The sequence below is a fragment of the Pelophylax lessonae genome (genome assembly GCF_965119305.1).
Source record: "Pelophylax lessonae genome assembly, chromosome: 3".
Classification (NCBI taxonomy): domain Eukaryota; kingdom Metazoa; phylum Chordata; class Amphibia; order Anura; family Ranidae; genus Pelophylax; species Pelophylax lessonae.
In genome coordinates, this window is record NC_138770.1 from 94,880,270 (window position 1) to 94,900,337 (window position 20,068).

General features: G+C 44.3%; 1 protein-coding gene across 1 annotated transcript in view; it reads left to right on the forward strand.

Moving 5' to 3' along the window:
• The first annotated feature begins 330 nt into the window (after positions 1 to 330).
• Positions 331 to 20,068, forward strand: part of EFHC1 (EF-hand domain containing 1) — a 47,323-nt gene continuing 27,585 nt past the window's right edge. Inside the window, exons 1-4 of the mRNA XM_082252451.1 lie at positions 331 to 467; positions 4,235 to 4,456; positions 6,769 to 7,056; positions 18,909 to 19,058. Coding sequence (XP_082108577.1) covers positions 405 to 467; positions 4,235 to 4,456; positions 6,769 to 7,056; positions 18,909 to 19,058 — 723 coding nt within the window. The 5' untranslated portion in view covers positions 331 to 404. The remainder of the gene's footprint in view (positions 468 to 4,234; positions 4,457 to 6,768; positions 7,057 to 18,908; positions 19,059 to 20,068) is intronic.

Sequence of the window (20,068 nt, forward strand, 5' to 3'; positions counted from 1 at the left end):
ACATTCACTTCCAGGTACCGCCGAATACACATCAGAAATGTAAAAATCGCTTTTCGGGGTATTTAGGTTTCAGAGCTGAGCTGGTTAAGAGAATTTATTTGTTATACATCTTGCCTTATTTGTGTGCATAACAAAAAAAAGAAACATGTGAGTCAGCCTTGTTGGGGTGGGCTGTATACATGTGGTAATGAAGTGGTTAAGGATTGCAGTGGAGGAATGACATGATTGTATCCTGTATAGACAATAACATGGAACATTCTCAGCTGTCTGTCAGCACTAGGGGGCGTGTCCAGCCAGTCTGTTTACTGTTCCCATGGTGACCAGAGTCTGGATGCTGCTTGGAGACACAGCAAGCTGGAGAGTAACTAACAGGCAGCAGTGTGCAAGAGAGGGACCCAGAGACCATGTCCTCCCACCCTGTCCATGGGCTGCCATTCCTGCCTGGGAACACCTACCGGGACCCAACGGTAAGTCACCCCCTCCGCCTGTGCCATATGTGGAGGGTCAGCAGTCTGCTACATACTGCTCTATCTTAATTTGCAGCTTATCTCTTCTTATACCACATCCCAATGTCACCCCCTTTCCTGTTTCTATCTTCTATAAATTAGAAGAGGGTGAAAAAAAATTATACTAATTATAGGCACAATGATCTATTTGTATATAAGTACCTTGCTTTTTTTACACCGTAACACGAAGGAGATTGTTACCCAAAGTAACCATCTCATTTTTTTTTTTTTTTTAAGAATCAATCTTTTTTTTGTTGTTGTTGTTGTTTTTTTTTTTTTTTTTTTTTGCTGTTGTTGAACAATGTACTTTAATACCTGAAAATCTGCCTTGTACGTGAAAGATGGACGTTCCGTTAATTTTCAGGCTCCATTCACACTTGGTGATTCCAAACTGCCTGGCACCCCAAACACAGTGCAATTTTTTTGCAATTGCCGCTAAAACAGAGTCACTCTGAAATCACGCAAAACGCGCCTTTAAAAAATAAGGTGAATCAATCGCCCACGCAAAATCACAAATGGGAACGCGAAGTGTAAATGGGGCCTTAACCTAGAATGCTCTGTGCCAGTAGTTTTCATTTCAGAGCCTCTGGTGCTGAGAGTGATTCCCAACACTCACTGTAATCCTAACATTAACTCTCTCTGTGCACCTCGCACAAACCCTTCCTGGAACTATAACCCTAACACTAACCCTCCCTTTGTCTCTAACACTAACCCTCCCTATAACCCTAACACTAACCCTCCCTATAACCCTAACACTAAGCCTCCCTATAACCCTAAAACTAACCCTTCCTATAACCCTAACACTAACCCTCCCTATAACCCTAACACTAACCCTCCCTATAACCCTAACACTAACCCTCCCTATAACCCTAACACTAACCCTCCCTATAACCCTAACACTAACCCTCCCTATAACCCTAACACTAACCCTCCCTATAACTCTAACACTAGCCATCCCTATAACCCTAACACTAACCCTCCCTATAACCCTAACACTAACCCTCCCTATAACCCTAACACTAACCCTCCCTATAACCCTAACACTAACCCTCCCTATAACCCTAACACTAACCCTCCCTTTGTCTCTAACACTAACCCTCCCTATAACCCTAACACTAACCCTCCCTTTGTCTCTAACACTAACCCTCCCTATAACCCTAACACTAACCCTCCCTATAACCCTAACACTAACCCTCCCTATAACCCTAACACTAACCCTCCCTTTGTCTCTAACACTAACCCTCCCTATAACCCTGACACTAACCCTCCCTATAACCCTAACACTAACCCTCCCTATAACCCTAACACTAACCCTCCCTATAACCCTAACACTAACCCTCCCTATAACCCTAACACTAAGCCTCCCTATAACCCTAACACTAACCCTCCCTTTGTCTCTAACACTAACCCTCCCTATAACCCTAACACTAACCCTCCCTATAACCCTAACACTAACCCTCCCTATAACCCTAACACTAAGCCTCCCTATAACCCTAACACTAACCCTCCCTATAACCCTAACACTAACCCTCCCTATAACCCTAACACTAACCCTCCCTTAGTCTCTAACACTAACCCTCCCTATAACCCTAACACTAACCCTCCCTATAACCCTAACACTAACCCTCCCTTTGTCTCTAACACTAACCCTCCCTATAACCCTAACACTAACCCTCCCTATAACCCTAACACTAACCCTCCCTTTGTCTCTAACACTAACCCTCCCTATAACCCTAACACTAACCCTCCCTTTGTCTCTAACACTAACCCTCCCTATAACCCTAACACTAACCCTCCCTATAACCCTAACACTAACCCTCCCTATAACCCTAACACTAACCCTCCCTTTGTCTCTAACACTAACCCTCCCTATAACCCTGACACTAACCCTCCCTATAACCCTAACACTAACCCTCCCTATAACCCTAACACTAACCCTCCCTATAACCCTAACACTAACCCTCCCTATAACCCTAACACTAAGCCTCCCTATAACCCTAACACTAACCCTCCCTTTGTCTCTAACACTAACCCTCCCTATAACCCTAACACTAACCCTCCCTATAACCCTAACACTAAGCCTCCCTATAACCCTAACACTAACCCTCCCTATAACCCTAACACTAACCCTCCCTATAACCCTAACACTAACCCTCCCTTAGTCTCTAACACTAACCCTCCCTATAACCCTAACACTAACCCTCCCTATAACCCTAACACTAACCCTCCCTTTGTCTCTAACACTAACCCTCCCTATAACCCTAACACTAACCCTCCCTATAACCCTAACACTAACCCTCCCTTTGTCTCTAACACTAACCCTCCCTATAACCCTAACACTAACCCTCCCTATACGCCTCCCTGTTTGGCCCTTTTTGGAACCCTAAGGCTTGGCTCACAACTAAAGGTGCTACCAAGGGCAGGGGCATTTTGAATGCGCTGTCCTATGCACGAGAAATGCGGAAAATAAGTCACTGACTATGATGAAGGGATGAAGGTCGGTTCACACCAGGAATCGCACAGGAATCTCTGAGTTTTTCCTTCACCGATTGATGTGGCTGCATCCTGGCGCCATTTTGTGAGGATCGGTCCGTGGCACCCGACTCATCCTTTTTCATTCTGGTCATCCTGAAAGGCAAGCACCACACAGGCATAGGCAGCTAAGGTGAAGCAGGAGGGCAAGTAACCCAAAAACCAGCCATTTTACAAGCATTAAAGCTCAGGATGGATCTTGAAGGATATGCTCAGGAGCTCCAGCCCGCAGTCTTCTCACATCTCCGTCCAAGCCACGGCCCCTAGTATCCCCTTTACTGACACCCGTCCACTGACTCGTCTAGCTGCCAGGGTGACCCCCCTCAGGTTAGGCCCTTAACACAGATCTGTACTCACTGTATGCAGAATCAGATCCTTCCAGTGTTTCCCTTCCTGTCAGCTCTGCAGGACCTCCAGGTTCAGTTCCTCTCTAGCTCTTAAGTCCTCAGGTCTACCACCTGAGATCGCATGGCATCTCTGCAGAGAAGGGGCAGTCGCCCCCTCCCTCAGGGAGTGTGCTCTTCAGGTGAAAGACCCTGAGCACATGTGCTCTTGGCATTTATACAGTATCCCAGCATGCACCTGGCACTTTCCTCTTCCAATCACCAGGGCTGTACTAAATGCCTGTGCACTCATTTATCAGGTTTCCTCCCACTGTCCAAAATGCCTCCCTATTGGACCAATGCGAAACACTTCAGAAAAACTGAGCTGCACCTGAGCACAATGAGCAGACCTCACTAGTAGATCCTGCTCTCTGGTAGGCAGAGAACAATATAGATTTACCTAGCAATCCTTCTGGTAAGCAGAAAAGATCCAAAACTATACTCTCACTCTAGCACCTACCTAGTAGGATGCTACATCTGGGCAGATCACCAGGTGAAAATAAAGAAAAGCCAATAAAAAGCAAAACAAATGCTGCCATCACATCTAAAGATTATTAAACTGCAATATAAAAACTTTCATTTTTGGGTTTAGGTACACTTTAATGATTAAAAACCCTGTCAAGGTTTTTCCTTTTTTTTTGCTATGTGTTTGTGACCATTGTGAGAGGGTCAAAGGAACAGAGGGTAAGGGGAAGTTTGTTGTATATATATATACTGTATAGTTGGCTATACGTTATTTAAGCGTTCCAGTGTGCCAGGCCTTTGTGTATGTATCTTAAAGGATCTAACATTTTATTATTTTGGGTATTTCAGAAATCTGCTTTCCAACGCTCTCAGACGCTGACCTATCGGGATGGATTTAGTCGCCCGCTGCTTCCAACAGTGGGGATCGGGCGAGACCCAATCACAGTGAACCAACTGTCACAGGCTGAACTGGATGAGCTGGCTAATAAGAGACCAACACTGACCTATGGCCGAGCAAAGCAAGCCCCATCATCTACCTTTATCCCAGCACACGTGGTATTTGACAAGAAGGTAGATATTGGTCAACTATTTACAGATTTTATGCTCGTAATTATTTACATAAATATTTCCCAACCCAGACAGAACCTGTATTCTTAGAGATTGCATATATTAGTGATGTACACGTCAGTCTGCATAAACCAGAGCATGACATTGAACAGCAGATTTATTATGAGGATAACCATGGGTCTGATCCACCAGTGGTATCCATCTAATGCCTTGTGGGATTTTTACCCAGTGTTGGTCTGGTGAAGGAGCAACAGCACCAACTAGGAGTCTTACAGTGTATGTCCAGCCAATTTTGTGGGGAATTTTCTTTATTGATTGTCGTATATGGACACTGGTTTGGTACTAGCTTACTAATACACACTACAGTGCCGATAACTGTCCTGTAAGCCATCACTGTAATGGGCAACCTTACTGACAAATTGGAAAATATGAGAAGTGGAATAGGGTAGGCCATCTCTGCACATTGCAGGGAGGTGTTGAAATGAGCATAATAGAGTGCCTCGGTGTAAGGGACGGGCAAATCTGCCCAGGATCGATTTGCCAAGGGTTTAGAGAAACCAAATATAGCACCAAACCTACTGAAGTCTATAGGGTGCAAATATGGATGTTTTGCACCAGTGCACAAAGCAAGGTCCATAAAGACATGGATGAGCAAGTTTGGGGTGGAGAAATTGACCTCAAACAGATAGAACACTTTTGGGATGAATTGCAGCAGAGACTGCGAACCAACATCCATGCCTGACCTCACAAATGCGTTTCTGGAAGAATGGCTAAACAGTCCCAAAGACACACTGCTAAACCTTGTGGACAGCCTTCCCAGAAGAGTTGAAGCTGTAATAGCTGCAAGGGGTGGGCCAGCTCAATATTGAACCCTACAGACTAAAGCTGGATACACAGTATACAACTTTTGTTGGTAGATTTCCTTTGGATTTACCTTCAACTATGTAGTACAAGGGCCTGCCTGATTGCATACAAATTAAAAGTGTTTAGGTCTGACCGCATATTACTGTATATGGTTTTGGTAAATCTAAAGGAAAAAATCTAAAGAAAATTGTATAGTGTGTATCCAGCTTAACCACTTGCCGACTGCCTAATGTAGATCTACGTCGGCAGTCAGCCCCTCACAGGCAAAGCGACGTAGGTCTACGTCGCTAGCCTGTGAGGCTCTGGGGAGCTAGCGCGCACCGCCGGAGGCGCGCGCCCGCTCCCACTCGCTCACGGACCCCCCCCCCGCGCGTGTGCCCGGCGGATCCGATATCCGCCGGGCACTCGCGATCGTCCGTTAGAGCGGGAGAAAGCCAGGCGGCTAATGTAAACACAGCCGACTGTCATTCTCCCCTGTGCAAGAATGGAGATCACACGGTTCTACTATGTAGGACCGTTGATCTCTGTTCTTACACTAGTAGCCACAGCCAATCACAGTTAGAAACACGCCCCTAGGACACACTTAACCCCTCCCTCTCCAATAAAGTTAACCCCTTCCCTCCCATTTTGATTTTTACAGTAACAGTGCATATGTATAGCACTGATTACTGTAGTAATGTCACTGGTAACCACAAAAGTGTCAAAAATGTCAGTCAAGGGTCCGATCTGTCTGCCGCAATGTCGCAGTCCCGCAAAAAAAAATTGCAGATCGCCGCCATTACTCGTTAAAAAAAAAACAACAAAAATGACAAAAATCTTTCCCTTAGTTAGTAAACGCAATAACTTTTGCGCAAACCAATCAAACATATGTAGCATAAAACAAATTGGCGAAAATTTTTAAAAAAATTAGATTTTTACATTTTTTGGGGGGAATTTCATATAAAAAAATGTGAAAAATAGTTATTTTTGCAAAATTGTTGCTCTTTTTTTGTTTATAGCGCATGATCAAAAAATCACACAGGTGATCAAATACCACCAAAAGAAAGCTCTGTTTGTGGGGAAAAAAGGACATGAAATTAGTTTAGGTACAGCGTCGCAGACTGCGCAATTGTCCGTTAAAGCAACGCAGTGCAAAATCGCAAAATAGGCCCTGGTCAGGAAGGGGGTAAAATCTTCTGGGGCTTAAGTGGTTAAGACTAAGATGCCATTAAAGTTCATGTGCATGTAAAGGCAGGAGTCCCAATACATTTGACAATATAGTGTATGTGCAAGTGCACATGAATGTATAATTAGGTGCTATAGAAAATACTTTCTTTCTAATAGGAGTCCATAGTTCTAGTTTTAAAACAAAATCTTGGACTGGACGGAGGATTAGATATTAAACTGACTTTTTTTTATCTTATACTGTTTTAATTGATCTAAGAAGATTATTCGATTTTTTCTAATTGCAGGTGTTAAAGTTTGAGGGCTACTTCCAGGAGACTGTCCCCATCTCCCAGGATGAGCACTACAGGGTGCGCAGAGTATGTGTGTACTATTACCTAGAAGATGACAGCATATCAGTGGTGGAGCCCCCAGTGGAGAACTCCGGAATACCTCAGGGAACGTTCATCAAGCGCCAGAGACACCCTAAGAATGACAATGGTGATCCCTATCACTGGAGGGATCTTAACGTGGGAATTAACATCATGTTGTATGGAAGGACCTTCCGTATCATCAGCTGTGACCAATTCACAAAGGTACCCTACAGACCATGCAGAGGAGAGTAAAACACAATGCTGCCCAGATCTGGAAAAAGCCCCATGGGTTACAGGCTAGGATAGCAAAATTCCAGGCAGAGATAGGGTTTGTGTTCAAATATATAGCGGGCGAAAAAAAAAAAAATAGAAATGTTCTTCCGTTCATTTTTTTTATTATATACAATATCTCACAAAAGTGAGTACACCCCCCCACATTTTTGTAAATATGTTATCTTTTCATGTGACAACACTGAAGAAATGACACTTTGCTACAATGTAAAGTAGTGAGTGTACAGCTTTTCCATTTGCTGACCCCTCAAAATAACTCAACACACAGCCATTAATCTCTAAACCTCTGGCAACAAAAGTAAGTACACCCCTAAGTGAAAATGTGCAAATTGGACCCAAAGTGTCAATATTTTGTGTGGCCCCAATATTTTCCAGCACTGCCTTGACCCTTTTTGGTATGGAGTTCACCAGTGCATCATAAGTTGCCACTGGCGTCCTCTTCCACTCCTCCATGACAAAATCACAGAGCTGGTGGATGTTAGAGACCTTGCACTCCTCCACCTTCCATTTGAGGATGCCCCACAGATGCTCAGTAGGGTTTAAGTCTAGATACATGCCTGGCCAGTCCATCACCTTTACCCTCAGCTTCTTTAGCAAGGCAGTGGTCATCCTGGAGGTGTGTTTGGGGTTGTTATGTTGGAATACTGCCCTGGGGCCCAGTCTCCGAAGAGAGGGCATCATGCTCTGCTTCAGTGTGTCACAGTACATGTTGGCATTCATGGTTCCCCCAATGAACTGTAGCTCCCCAGTGGCGGCAGCACTCATGCAGCCCCAGACCATGCCACTCCCATCACCATGCTTGACTGTAGGCAAGACACACTTATCTTTGTACTTCTCACCTAGTTGCCGCCACACACGCTTGACACCATCTGAACCAAATAAGTTTATATTGGTCTCATCAGACCACAGGACAGGGTTCCAGTAATCCATGTCCTTAGTCTGCTTGTCTTCAGCAAACTGTTTGTGGGCTTTCTTGTGCAGCATCTTTAGCAGAGGCTTCCTTCTGGGACAACAGCCATGCAGACCAATTGAATGCAGTGTGCAGCATATGGTCTGAGCACTGAACCTCTGCAGCAATTCTGGCAGCACTCATACATCTATTTCCCAAAGACAACCTCTGGATATGAGGCTGAGCATTTGCACTCAACTTCTTTGGTTGACCATGGCGAGGCCCGTTTCTGAGTGAAACCTGTCCTGTTAAACTACTGTATGGTCTTGGCCACTGTGCTGCAGCTCAGTTTCAGGGTCTTGGCAATCTTCTTATAGCCTAGGCCATCTTTATGTGGAGCAAGGATTCTTTTTTTTTTTCAGATCCTCAGAGAGTTCTTTGCCATAAGGTGCCATGTTGAACTTTCAGTGGCCAGTATCAGAGAGATAACACCAAATTTAACACACCTGCGACCTTGTAACACTAACGAGTCACATGAAACCGGGTAAGGAAAATTTGGGCCCAATTTGAAGATTTTTACTTAGGGAAATACTCACTTTGGTTGCCAGTGGTTTAGACATTAATTGCCGTGTGAGGAGTTGAGGGGACAGCAAATTTACACTATTACAGTGGGTACGGAAAGTATTCAGACCCCCTTAAATTTTTCACTCTTTGTTATATTGCAGCCATTTGCTAAAATCATTTAAGTTCATTCTTCTTCCTCATGAATGTACACATAGCACCCCATACTGACAGAAAAACACAGAATTGTTGACATTGTTGCAGATTAATTAAAAAAGAAAAACTGAAATATCACATGGTCCTAAGTATTCAGACCCTTTGCTCAGTATTTAGTAGAAGCCCCCTGTAGTGTATTAACACAGACAGCCTGTACAGGTTGCTTCTTTATTCACTGCACATCAGCATGCAACTAACTTCAGCCACACCCAGCTCCCAGACATATACATAATTGTAACATTTTGCAGACAGCAACTTAACCCGTTGCTTACCATACTACATTCCCTCCTCTCTTTGAATAAAACATAACATGCACAACGTATTAATAAGATTAACAAAATGCATGGATGAACAACTAAAAATTTAAACTATAAACTCCTGACTATACACATAGTCCTTAAGGTAGGCCGGTGGATTTGTTGCTCGTTTTTCTCTTGGCCATTCCGATGTGGATGGTTGTGGATTGAAGTCTGGATCACTGGCAGTATCATCACTACTCTTTGCCTGTTCGCCATCTTCCGATACTTGACCTTCTGACTCAATAAATTTCTTCACAAATGAGGAATTACGCACTTTTGTGTGTCCATCTAAATCCTCTAAAACCACTTGAGTACCTCTTTTCTCCTTTACAACATAAGGCTCAGGTTCAAAGGACGGAGCCAGTTTGTTAAACCGATCACTTTGAAGCAACACCTTATCACCCTGTTGAAGGCCACTAGGTTGACAATGGCGGCGGTGGTTTGCATACTGTTCAGCCCGGATCTTCCTTTCCTCATCAATATGCCGAAAAGGTCTCTGACTTGTAGGAGGACCCCCAACGTCTGGCAATTTTGTCCTGAATTTGCGACCACAAAGAAGTTCCGCAGGACTAACGCCAGTGACAGTATGCGGAGTTGTGCGATAAGCCAAAAGAAAACGCCACAGTTCCTTTTTCCAGTCTCTTCTCTCTAAATGAGCAATCCGCAAAGCTTTCAGCAAGGTTCGATTCTGGCGTTCCACTTCCCCGTTAGCCTGTGGCCAGTATGGAGTTGTACGATGATGTTCAATAGCATTTGATTTCAGATAATCCTGAAATTCCTGAGAAGTAAATTGGGCACCATTATCACTCACAATCCGTTTAGGCAACCCATGAGATGCAAAAATGCTCTCCAACCCCTCAATTACAGTTGATGATGTAGCTTTAGTGAGAACTACCACCTCTTGCCACCTTGAATAATAGTCCACAACAACTAAAAGATGGTGTCCAGATGGAATGTCGCATAGATCAATGGCTAAATCTTCCCATGGTCCCTCAGGTAGAACAGTGTGAGTTACTGGTTCTGGTTTAGGTTTGCTGCCCACCAACTGACATGCTCGACATGAAGAAACCAAACGTTCCACATCCTTGTCAATTCCTGGCCACCAGACTTTCTCACGTAATCTTTGTTTGGTGCGTACAATGCCTTGATGGCCCTCATGGGCTAAATGTAATGTACGTTTCCGTAAGTCTTTAGGCATCACAATACGATTGCCACGTAGAACTAGTTGTCCTGCAATACTCAGCTCTTGTTTTATTCTGTGATAGCTTGGGTCACAATCCACCCAAACCCCTTGTCTTACACATTTTCTCAACCGAGCAATTTCCGGATCCACAGATGACAATTCTTCAACCTCCCGCGGTGTCAATGCCTGAGGCATGGCGTTAGTAGCCACAAAACGAATGTACTCTTCTGCCAGGTTATGAACAGGTGCAGAAGACTGAGGCACTCTGGAAAGTGCATCTGCCGCATTAGTCGGTCCAGGTCTGTACCGCACTGTAAAGCGATATGGTAACAATCTGAGAACCCATCTCTCAATTCTGGCAGATGGTTTTGAGCGTGGCGAATATATCACTTCCAGAGGCTTGTGGTCTGTGATGATTTCAAAATCAAGGCCGTAGAGATAGGTGTGAAACCTTTCACATCCCCAAACAACAGCCAAAGCTTCTTTCTCGGTCTGAGAATAACGTCTCTCTACATCAGTGAGGGATCTGCTTGCATACTGAATAGGCCTGTAATCGCCTGTGCATTGTCTCTGAACCAAGATGGCGCCTAACCCCACAGGGCTAGCATCGACAATAACTTGGGTGTGTGCAGTAGGATTGAAATAAGCCAAAGTTGTGGCGCAAGTCAGCCGTCTCTTAAGTTCATCAAATGCACCTTGTTCCAAAAAGCCCCACTTCCAAGGGACTGCTTTGCGAGTCAACACTCTCAAAGGTTCACTGACAGTCGCCATATCTGGAATAAACTTGGCACAGTAATTCACTAGCCCAAGAAAACTGCGTACTTCTGCAGGGTTTTCAGGATTTCTGGCATCAGACACAGCTTTAATTTTACAGTCCTCCGGACCAATGCCCCTGTCAGACAGCACATGGCCCATAAAAGTCATTTTATTCATTTGAAATGTGCATTTCTTCTCATTTAATGTTAACCCTTTCTCCTTCAAGCGATTTAGCACTGCACGGAGACGTTCATCGTGCTCCTGTGTGTTTGTTCCCCACACAATTATATCATCAGAAATGTTATGCGTGCCTTCACAACCATGTAGCACTTGCTGAATCACATGTTGATAGGCCTCCGGTGCGGACGATACGCCAAACATCAACCTCTTGTATCTAAAAAGACCTTTATGGCTTGCAAATGTAGTGATGACTCTAGATGCTGGGGTCAATTCAATCTGATGATAACCCCATTTCAAATCCAGTTTACTGAAGACACTTGCCCCATTCATTGCATGTAGAACATCTTCAATAGTGGGAATTGGATGTCTCTCTCTCTGCACAGCTTGGTTAGCACATCTCATGTCCACACAAATACGAATATCTGTGCCCTTTGGTACAACAACTAACGGCGATACCCACGGAGTGGGCCCTTCCACAGGTTCAATAATGTCAAGGTCTAGCAGCTCTGCCAGTTTGTGCTCAACAGGTGATATCAGGCTATAAGGAAGTCTGCGTACTGGCTGTGCAATAGGCTTTACATGTGGATCAATGTGAAGCTCCAACTGAAAATCCTTTAATTTTCCAAACCCAGAGAAGCAATCTTTAAATTCCTCTTTCAATGCAGAAATAGCAGGAGACACCATATTCACTCTTGTGCTGCCTAAATCACGGCCAATCTGTAACACCCCTAGTGCCATTGCGGTTTGACGACCAAGCAGAGGCGACCCTGTGCCATCTACAACATAGAATTCGGTCTGCAATGGAGGACCAGTCTCATGTGTTTGAACAGAGGTATAAAATTTGCCTTTAAGTTGCAGTGGTGTACTGGAGCCATAAGTATAAATCTGTTTAGTGGTGTTACACAATTTAAGGTGATTTTCTCTGCCATTAAGACTGTGCCAAGAAGCCAAGTCCATAACATTGCATGTAGCTCCAGAGTCAATCAACACTGACACATCTGTATTTCCAATCTTAATGGTTAATGTCCCGGCTTGCAGAGAACACAGGGAAAATATAAATTCACAGTCAGGAGCACTCTCTTTATCCTCAGCTATAACATTTACTTGTGCAGATTGTCCTTTGGTTTTGTTATCTCTGGTTGTACTTCTACACACAGCTGCAAAATGACCTGTCTTTCCACAAGCATAGCACATTTTATTCTGTACCACAGTGCAGTCCTGACTTGTGTGTCCTTCCCTGCCACATTTATTGCAGGCGATATGTAAAGTCCTCTTTGGAAAACTCTCTTTCCTACTCCAGATATTCCTATTATTATAGGTAGGTTTGGAGACTGTATTGACAGATGCAGTGTTCTTGGTTTCAATATGCAGAGCCTGGAGCTCAGACAGTTCAATGGCTCTTGCAATCTCCTGCAGACTAGTAAGTGTGAGACTAGGTTCTCTCAATAATCTCCTCCTGAGGTGCACAGATGTGCATTTCTCTATGACCTGATCTCTGATTATCTCCTCAGTTACAGTCCCAAAATCACAAGACTTTGCCAGATATTTCAGCCTAGTCACATAACTGTCTGTGGTTTCTCCCAGTTCTTGCACAGCCTGTCTAAACTTATATCTTTCATAGGGAATATTTTTCTTTGGCTCAAAGTACTCACTCAGTCTATTCATGGCTGTCTCATAGTCTGAATCTTCCCCTGTTGCTCCCAGGGTTTCAAAAATGTCCTGAACTTGAGGTCCAGCTAGATGCAGCAACATGGCTCTCTTCTGAGCAGGTGCAGTCACTCCTGTGGCTATAACATAGAGCTGAAATCCCTTCTTCCACTTGTCCCAGCGCTGTGAGAGACTAGTGTGGTCTCCAGACACATCAAACGGTCCGATAGCCGCTAAATCCAGAAAGCTAGCCATCCTCGTCGCCAAAATGTAGTGTATTAACACAGACAGCCTGTACAGGTTGCTTCTTTATTCACTGCACATTAGCATGCAACTAACTTCAGCCACACCCAGCTCCCAGACATATACATAATTGTAACATTTTGCAGACAGCAACTTAACCCGTTGCTTACCATACTACACCCCCTTTTGATCTAATACAGCCAGGAGTCTTTTTGGGAAAGATGCAACAAGTCTTTCACACCTGGATTTGGGGATCCTCTGCCATTCCTCCTTGCAGATCCTCTCCAGTTCTGTCAGGTTGGATGATAAACGTTGGTGGACAGCCATTTTTAGGTCTCTCCAGAGATGCTCAATTGGGTTTAAGTCAGGGCTCTGGCTGGGCCATTCAAGTGTAAAGGTTACGGAACCTCAATCAGGTTCAAAATAGATTTCTTGCTGCTGGATCTGATTAAACAGGTAATTATAGTGCATGCACGGGGATATCATAGACTGACACACATTGTTCAGGTAAATGATACTACTTTTATTTCTAATGGACAGTATATTATATAGTTAGTAGGCGGTGTCATATGTTAGTACGTCACAAGCATAATATTAGCATAATACTGATTATTTGCAGCTTTCTGATTAGTCAGGTCCGTTATAAGGTGGTCCCCTTCGAGTTCATGAATGTTATCTTCTTTTGAAGGCACTGTGCCAAGGCTCCATCTTTCTTTTCACGTTCCATCTCGGTGGTGGGGGGTGGGAGGTATCTAGTAACGGCCATTTTGAGTAAGGACGACAGAGGAAAAATATATATACATGTAGAGAAGAATACACATAGAAAAATAGACATTTTGCTTAATTCACAAGTGTTCATCACATTCCTTCACACAAGAACAGTCACGGAGTTGTTGTGAAGCCACTCCTTCGTTATTTTAGCTGTGTGCTTAGGGTCATTGTCTTGTTGGAAGGTAAACCTTCGGCCCAGTCTGAGGTCCAGAGCACTCTGGAGAAGGTTTTTGTCCAGGATATCCCTGTACTCTGCCGCATTCATCTTTCCCTCGATTGCAACCAGTCGTCCTGTCCCTGCAGCTGAAAAACACCCCCACAGCATGATGCTGCCACCACCATGCTTCACTGTTGGGACTGTATTGGACAGGTGATGAGCAGTGCCTGGTTTTCTCCACACATACCGCTTAGAATTAAGGCCAAAAAGTACTATTTTGGTCTCATCAGACCAGAGAATCTTATTTCTCACCATCTTGGAGTCCTTCAGGTGTTTTTTAGCAAACTCCATGCGGGCTTTCATGTGTCTTACACTGAGGAGAGGCTTCCGTCGGGCCACTCTGCCATAAAGCCCCGACTGGTGGAGGGCTGCAGTGATGGTTGACTTTCTACAACTTTCTCCCATCTCCTGACTGCATCTCTGGAGCTCAGCCACAGTGATCTTTGGGTTCTTCTTTACCTCTCTCACCAAGGCTCTTCTCCCCCGATAGCTCAGTTTGGTCGGACGGCCAGCTCTAGGAAGGGTTCTGGTCATCCCAAACGTCTTCCATTTGAGGATTATGGAGGCCACTGTGCTCTTAGGAACCTTAAGTGCAGCAGAAATCTTTTTGTAACCTTGGCCAGATCTGTGCCTTGCCACAATTCTGTCTCTGAGCTCTTCAGGCAGTTCCTTTGACCTCATGATTCTCATTTGCTCTGACATGCATTGTGATCTGGAAGGTCTTATATAGACAGGTGTGTGGCTTTCCTAATCAACTCCAATCAGTATAATCAAACACAGCTGGACTCAAATGAAGGTGTAGAACCATCTCAAGGATGATCAGAAGAAATGGAAAGCACCTGAGTAAAATATATGAGTGTCACAGCAAAGGGTCTGAATACTTAGGACCATGTGATATTTCAGTTTTTCTTTTTTAATAAATCTGCAACAATGTCAACAATTCTGTGTTTTTCTGTCAGTATGGGGTGCTATGTGTACATTCATGAGGAAGAAGAATGAACTTAAATGATTTTAGCAAATGGCTGCAATATAACAAAAAATGGAAAAATTTAAGGGGGTCTGAATACTTTCCGTACCCACTGTATACAAGCTGTACACTCACTACTTTACATTGTAGCAAAGTGTCATTTCTTTAGTGTTGTCACATGAAAAGATAGAATAAAATATTTACAAAAATGTGAGGTGGTGTACTCACTTTTGTGAGATACTGTAGGTGGAATTCTTTTGGCAAGGAAAGGATTGTCATAGAGAGCCTGTATTGCCCTTAAAAAGCCAATCGGGTTGTCCTATTTCTTTTTCTAATGCCACATGAGAAAATAAAATGGACAATCTAATTAGCTGCTATGAACAATGCTTACTGACCGCAGAAATCCTTACCTCAAATATATCGATACAGTCTCTCAACCAAGTTTCCTTGTAACCCTATTGGTTCCTCGAGACCATGCTAAAGGTTCCTTGAGAGGTTAGTGAATTCTCCCTCTCAAATAAGTAACTAATAACACCTGTGATCTTTTTATAGCTATCTGAAAGTGGGGCATTCTTTGCACTGACCACCAGTATAAGGAGAATTCTTCCCAATGACTGTCAATGTAAGGGATAATTCTTCCCACTGACTACCAATGTAGGGGGCACTCTTCCCATTGACCACCAATGTAAGGGTCAATTCTTCCCAATCCACCAATGTAAGGGTCAATTCTTCCCACTGACTACCAATGTAAGATGCATTCTTCCCAATAACTGCTAATGTAAAGGGAATTCTTCCCAATAACTGCCAATGTAGGGTGCAATTCTTCCCACTGACTACCAATGTAAGGGGCATTCTTTCAAATGACCATCAATGTAAGGGTTGATTCTTCCCACTGGCTACCAGTGTAAGGAGAATTCTTCCCATAGACGGCCAATGTAAGGGGCATTCTGTCCAATGACTGCCAATGTAAGGGTCAATTCTTCTCAATGACCACCAATGTAACGACAATTCTTCCCAATGATCTCTAATGTAAGGGACATTCTTCCCACTGACTACCAATGTAAGGAGCATTCTTTACAGTGACTACCAATGTGTAGCACTGCCCCCCATAGGGGTCGCTGAGTATAGATTTCCCTGGGTCTCCCTCTGTTTATCCTGCAGCCAGTTGCTTGGGTATTTTCACTCGACCAGGTGCACACTCGTCCATCCGCTCATTATCCAATTACTGTACTAGTCTAGAGGATTTGTTTTTTTTTGTACTTATTGTTAGAACTTCGATAGGAGAAGGGATAAGTGGGATACTCCAACTTTAGCCACTTTACCGCTGCTCACTAGAGCTCTACTGCGGCAAAGTGGCTCGATAACGTCTGGCGACGTAGACCTACGTCGCCAGACATTCCCCTCTCTCGGCGGCGCGTGTGCGCCGCCGGAGGCTCGCTAGCGCTGTATTCAGTCACAGTGGAAGTCGGGCCAGGGGAGGAGCAGCGGTGATTACCGCCGCTCTTCCCCGATCGTCGGGGAATCGAGTGTGGAGATCTGCCCGCTTGTGTAAAGAAAGCGGGCGGATCTCCTAAGTGACAGGCAGGGTCAGATTGCAGGGTTCAGCATAGCTGAACATGCAATCGGTCCCTGTGTCACACAGTCACCTCCCCCCTCACATGTCAGTAAGCACCAGACATACGTTAACCCCTCCCTCTCCAATAAAGTTAACCCCTTCCCTGCCAGTGTCATTTTTACAGTAACAGTGCATATTTATAGCACTGATTACTGTAGTAATGTCACTGGTACCCCCAAAAGTGTCAAAAATGTCAGTCAAGGGTTCGATCTGTCCGCCGCAATGTCGCAGTCCCGCAAAAAAAAAAAATCGCAGATCGCCGCCATTACTCGTTTAAAAAAAAAACACCAAAAACGACAGAAATCTTTCCCTTAGTTAGTAAACGCAATAACTTTTGCGCAAACCAATCAAAATACGCTTATTGCGATTTTTTTTTACCATAAATATGTAGCAGAAAACAAATTGGCCTAAAATGATAAAAAATTTTGATTTTTACATTTTTTTTTGGCCGATTGGGCAAATAAGAAATTATATACTGTATCTGGGTCAGTTTTGTACACATACAGTGTGCTCCTATGATGTAGAGCAGTGGTCTCCAAACTGTGGCCGGGGCTGAATGCAGTCTTTTGCTTGCCTTCATCCAGGCCTTGAAGCACTACTCTAGCCACTGATACAAGGCACTATTCCTCCCACTGACACCAGCAATAGAGCACTATTCCTCCCACTGACACGAAAGATGTATCAATATTCCTCATACTGACAACCGTGATGGGACACTATTCCTCCCACTGACATCAACTATGGGGCACTATTACTTCCACTGACACTAGGGATGGGGCACTATTCCTCCCACTGATTCCAATGATGGGGCACTATTCCTCCCACTGACACCAATGATGGGGCACTATTCCCCCCACTGACACCAATGATGGAGCACTATTCCCCTTACTTATACCAATGACGGGGCACTATTCCTCCCACTGATACCAATGATGGGGCACTATTCCCCTTACTTATACCAATGACGGGGCACTATTCCTCCCACTGATACCAATGATGGGGCACTATTCCCCCCACTGATTCCAATGATGGGGCACTATTCCCCCCACTGACACCAATGATGGGGCACTATTCCCCCCACTGACACCAATGATGGGGCACTATTCCTCCCACTGACACCAATGATGGGGCACTATTCCCCCCACTGACACCAATGATGGGGCACTATTCCTCCCACTGATACCAACGATGGGGCACTATTCCCCCCACTGACACCAATGATGGGGCACTATTCCTCCCACTGATACCAACGATGGGGCACTATTCCCCCCCACTGATACCAACCATGGGGCACTATTCCCCCCACTGACACCAATGATGGGGCACTATTCCCCCCACTGACACCAATGATGGGGCACTATTCCCCCCACTGACACCAATGATGGGGCACTATTCCCCCCCACTGATACCAATGATGGGGCATTGCTTACTCTCAGGGCATTTTCTACTCACACTGGCAACAATCCAGTCCCTTCAATGTCTGAAGGACAGTAAACTGGTCCTATGTCTGGAAAGTTTGGAGACCCCTGGTGTAAAGAACACCCTTGGTTTGCCACATTATGAAGTGACATTTGAATCTTTGGACAGTTTTGGGAAATTTTAACTCCTGCAGATTAAAAATAAGACTAAACACATAATGAACAGAGTGATATTCAAATGTGATATAACACTTTTCTAGTGAAAACAAATTGTTTTGTATCTACAACGCAAGAAAACCAGAAACAAATCTGAAAATTAGGGGCACTACCCCTCCAGGCAAAAAACGTATTACAAATCTAAAATAAAGTAGTTGTTTTACCTTGTAGGGGACTTGATTTATGTTTAGTTCTCCTTGTGGTCCAAACACCCTGTCACACAACACAGGTAGGCAGGCTGGTGACCTCACTTTTCATTTCTGATGTTAAGCAATATAGTGTGGTCACCAACTTCCACTGTGATTGGACAAATAAGCAGCTCACTGATAAAGGTCATTGGTCTGCTCTCTCCTCCTGTAGGCATATTCACTGTAAGCTGTAGATTGACAGCACGGTGCAGTGTAATAGAGCTCTGATACAGATTGCTGCCTCTGTGCAGGAGATTATCAGGGGCTTCTATCAGAAGAGATTTATGGTAGGTATTTATGCTATATATAGTATACCTTGAGTAATCAATGTTTTTATATCTGCCTAGTGCTTAGCTTTTTGCATGGATTTGCACATCAGCTAATTCTCTTCTTATACAAATTATTCTTCATATACAGGATTTCTTGGAAAGTGAAGGTATTGAACTGAACCCTATGGAAGGGATCCCTACTGATCCTTACACCGAGCTACGCAAACAGCCCCAACGCACCTACACTACCCCACCTGATTTTGACAGACTCAAGCAGTTCCTAACTATGGATCGCAAGGTATATGCTTTAAGAAACATCTATCTTATCTTTCTTCTGCACTAGGGTTCCAGTCTTACGTATTGTACCTCTCTGTATGTGTATTAAAGGGAAGTTTCTGTTTATTTTGGCTGCAAGCGATGTAGTAATGTGTTCAATTCAATTTTAAATTTGATTTGTATTAAATAAATTAAACGGTATTGAATTACATTTTACATTGGAGTAATGTATCAAAGTGTTACCAAACACAGGACCCTGGTGCATGCTGGGTCGGTGATGTCACAAGGAAGCAGTGGCACCAGGTGATGTCACCAGGTGGCCCCACCCTTACCTATATAACAACTGTCAAATGGCAAGCCAGGCATTCGGCTTGCCTTAGTTGACAGCAGAGCAATTTTTTTTTTCCTTTTTTGGGTCCAGCGGTGCAAGAGGAATCATGATTGACAATGGATTTACATCGGGGGACACATTTTTTTTTTTGTAATGGGGGCAGGGGTGAAGTCACGCTGTGACATCACCTGGTTGTACTACCCCCTTGTGACATCACCGACCGATGCATGCTGGGTCAGTGATATCACAAGGGGGCGGTGTCACCAGGTGATGTCACCAGGTGGCCCTGCTCTTACCTATATAACAACTGTCAAATGGCAAGCCAGGCATTCAGTTTGCCTTAGTTGACAGCAGAGCAATTTTTTTTTCTTTTTTGGGTCCAGCGGTGTGTGTGAGGAATCATGATTGACAATGGATTTACATCGGGGGACACTTTTTTTTTTTTTTTTTTATAGGGGCAGGGGCGAAGCCACCCCCATGACATCACCTGATCATCTGGTGGCACTACCCTCCTTTTGATATCACCGACCGGTGCATGCTGGGTCAGTGATGTCACAAGGGGGCGGTGCCACCAGATGACATCGCCAGATGGCCCTGCCCTTACCTATATAAGAACTGTCAAATGGCAAGCCAGGAATTATGTGGTTTGGTGGCAGAGCGATTCTTTTTTTTTCCTTTTTTGGGTCCGGCGGTGCGATGGG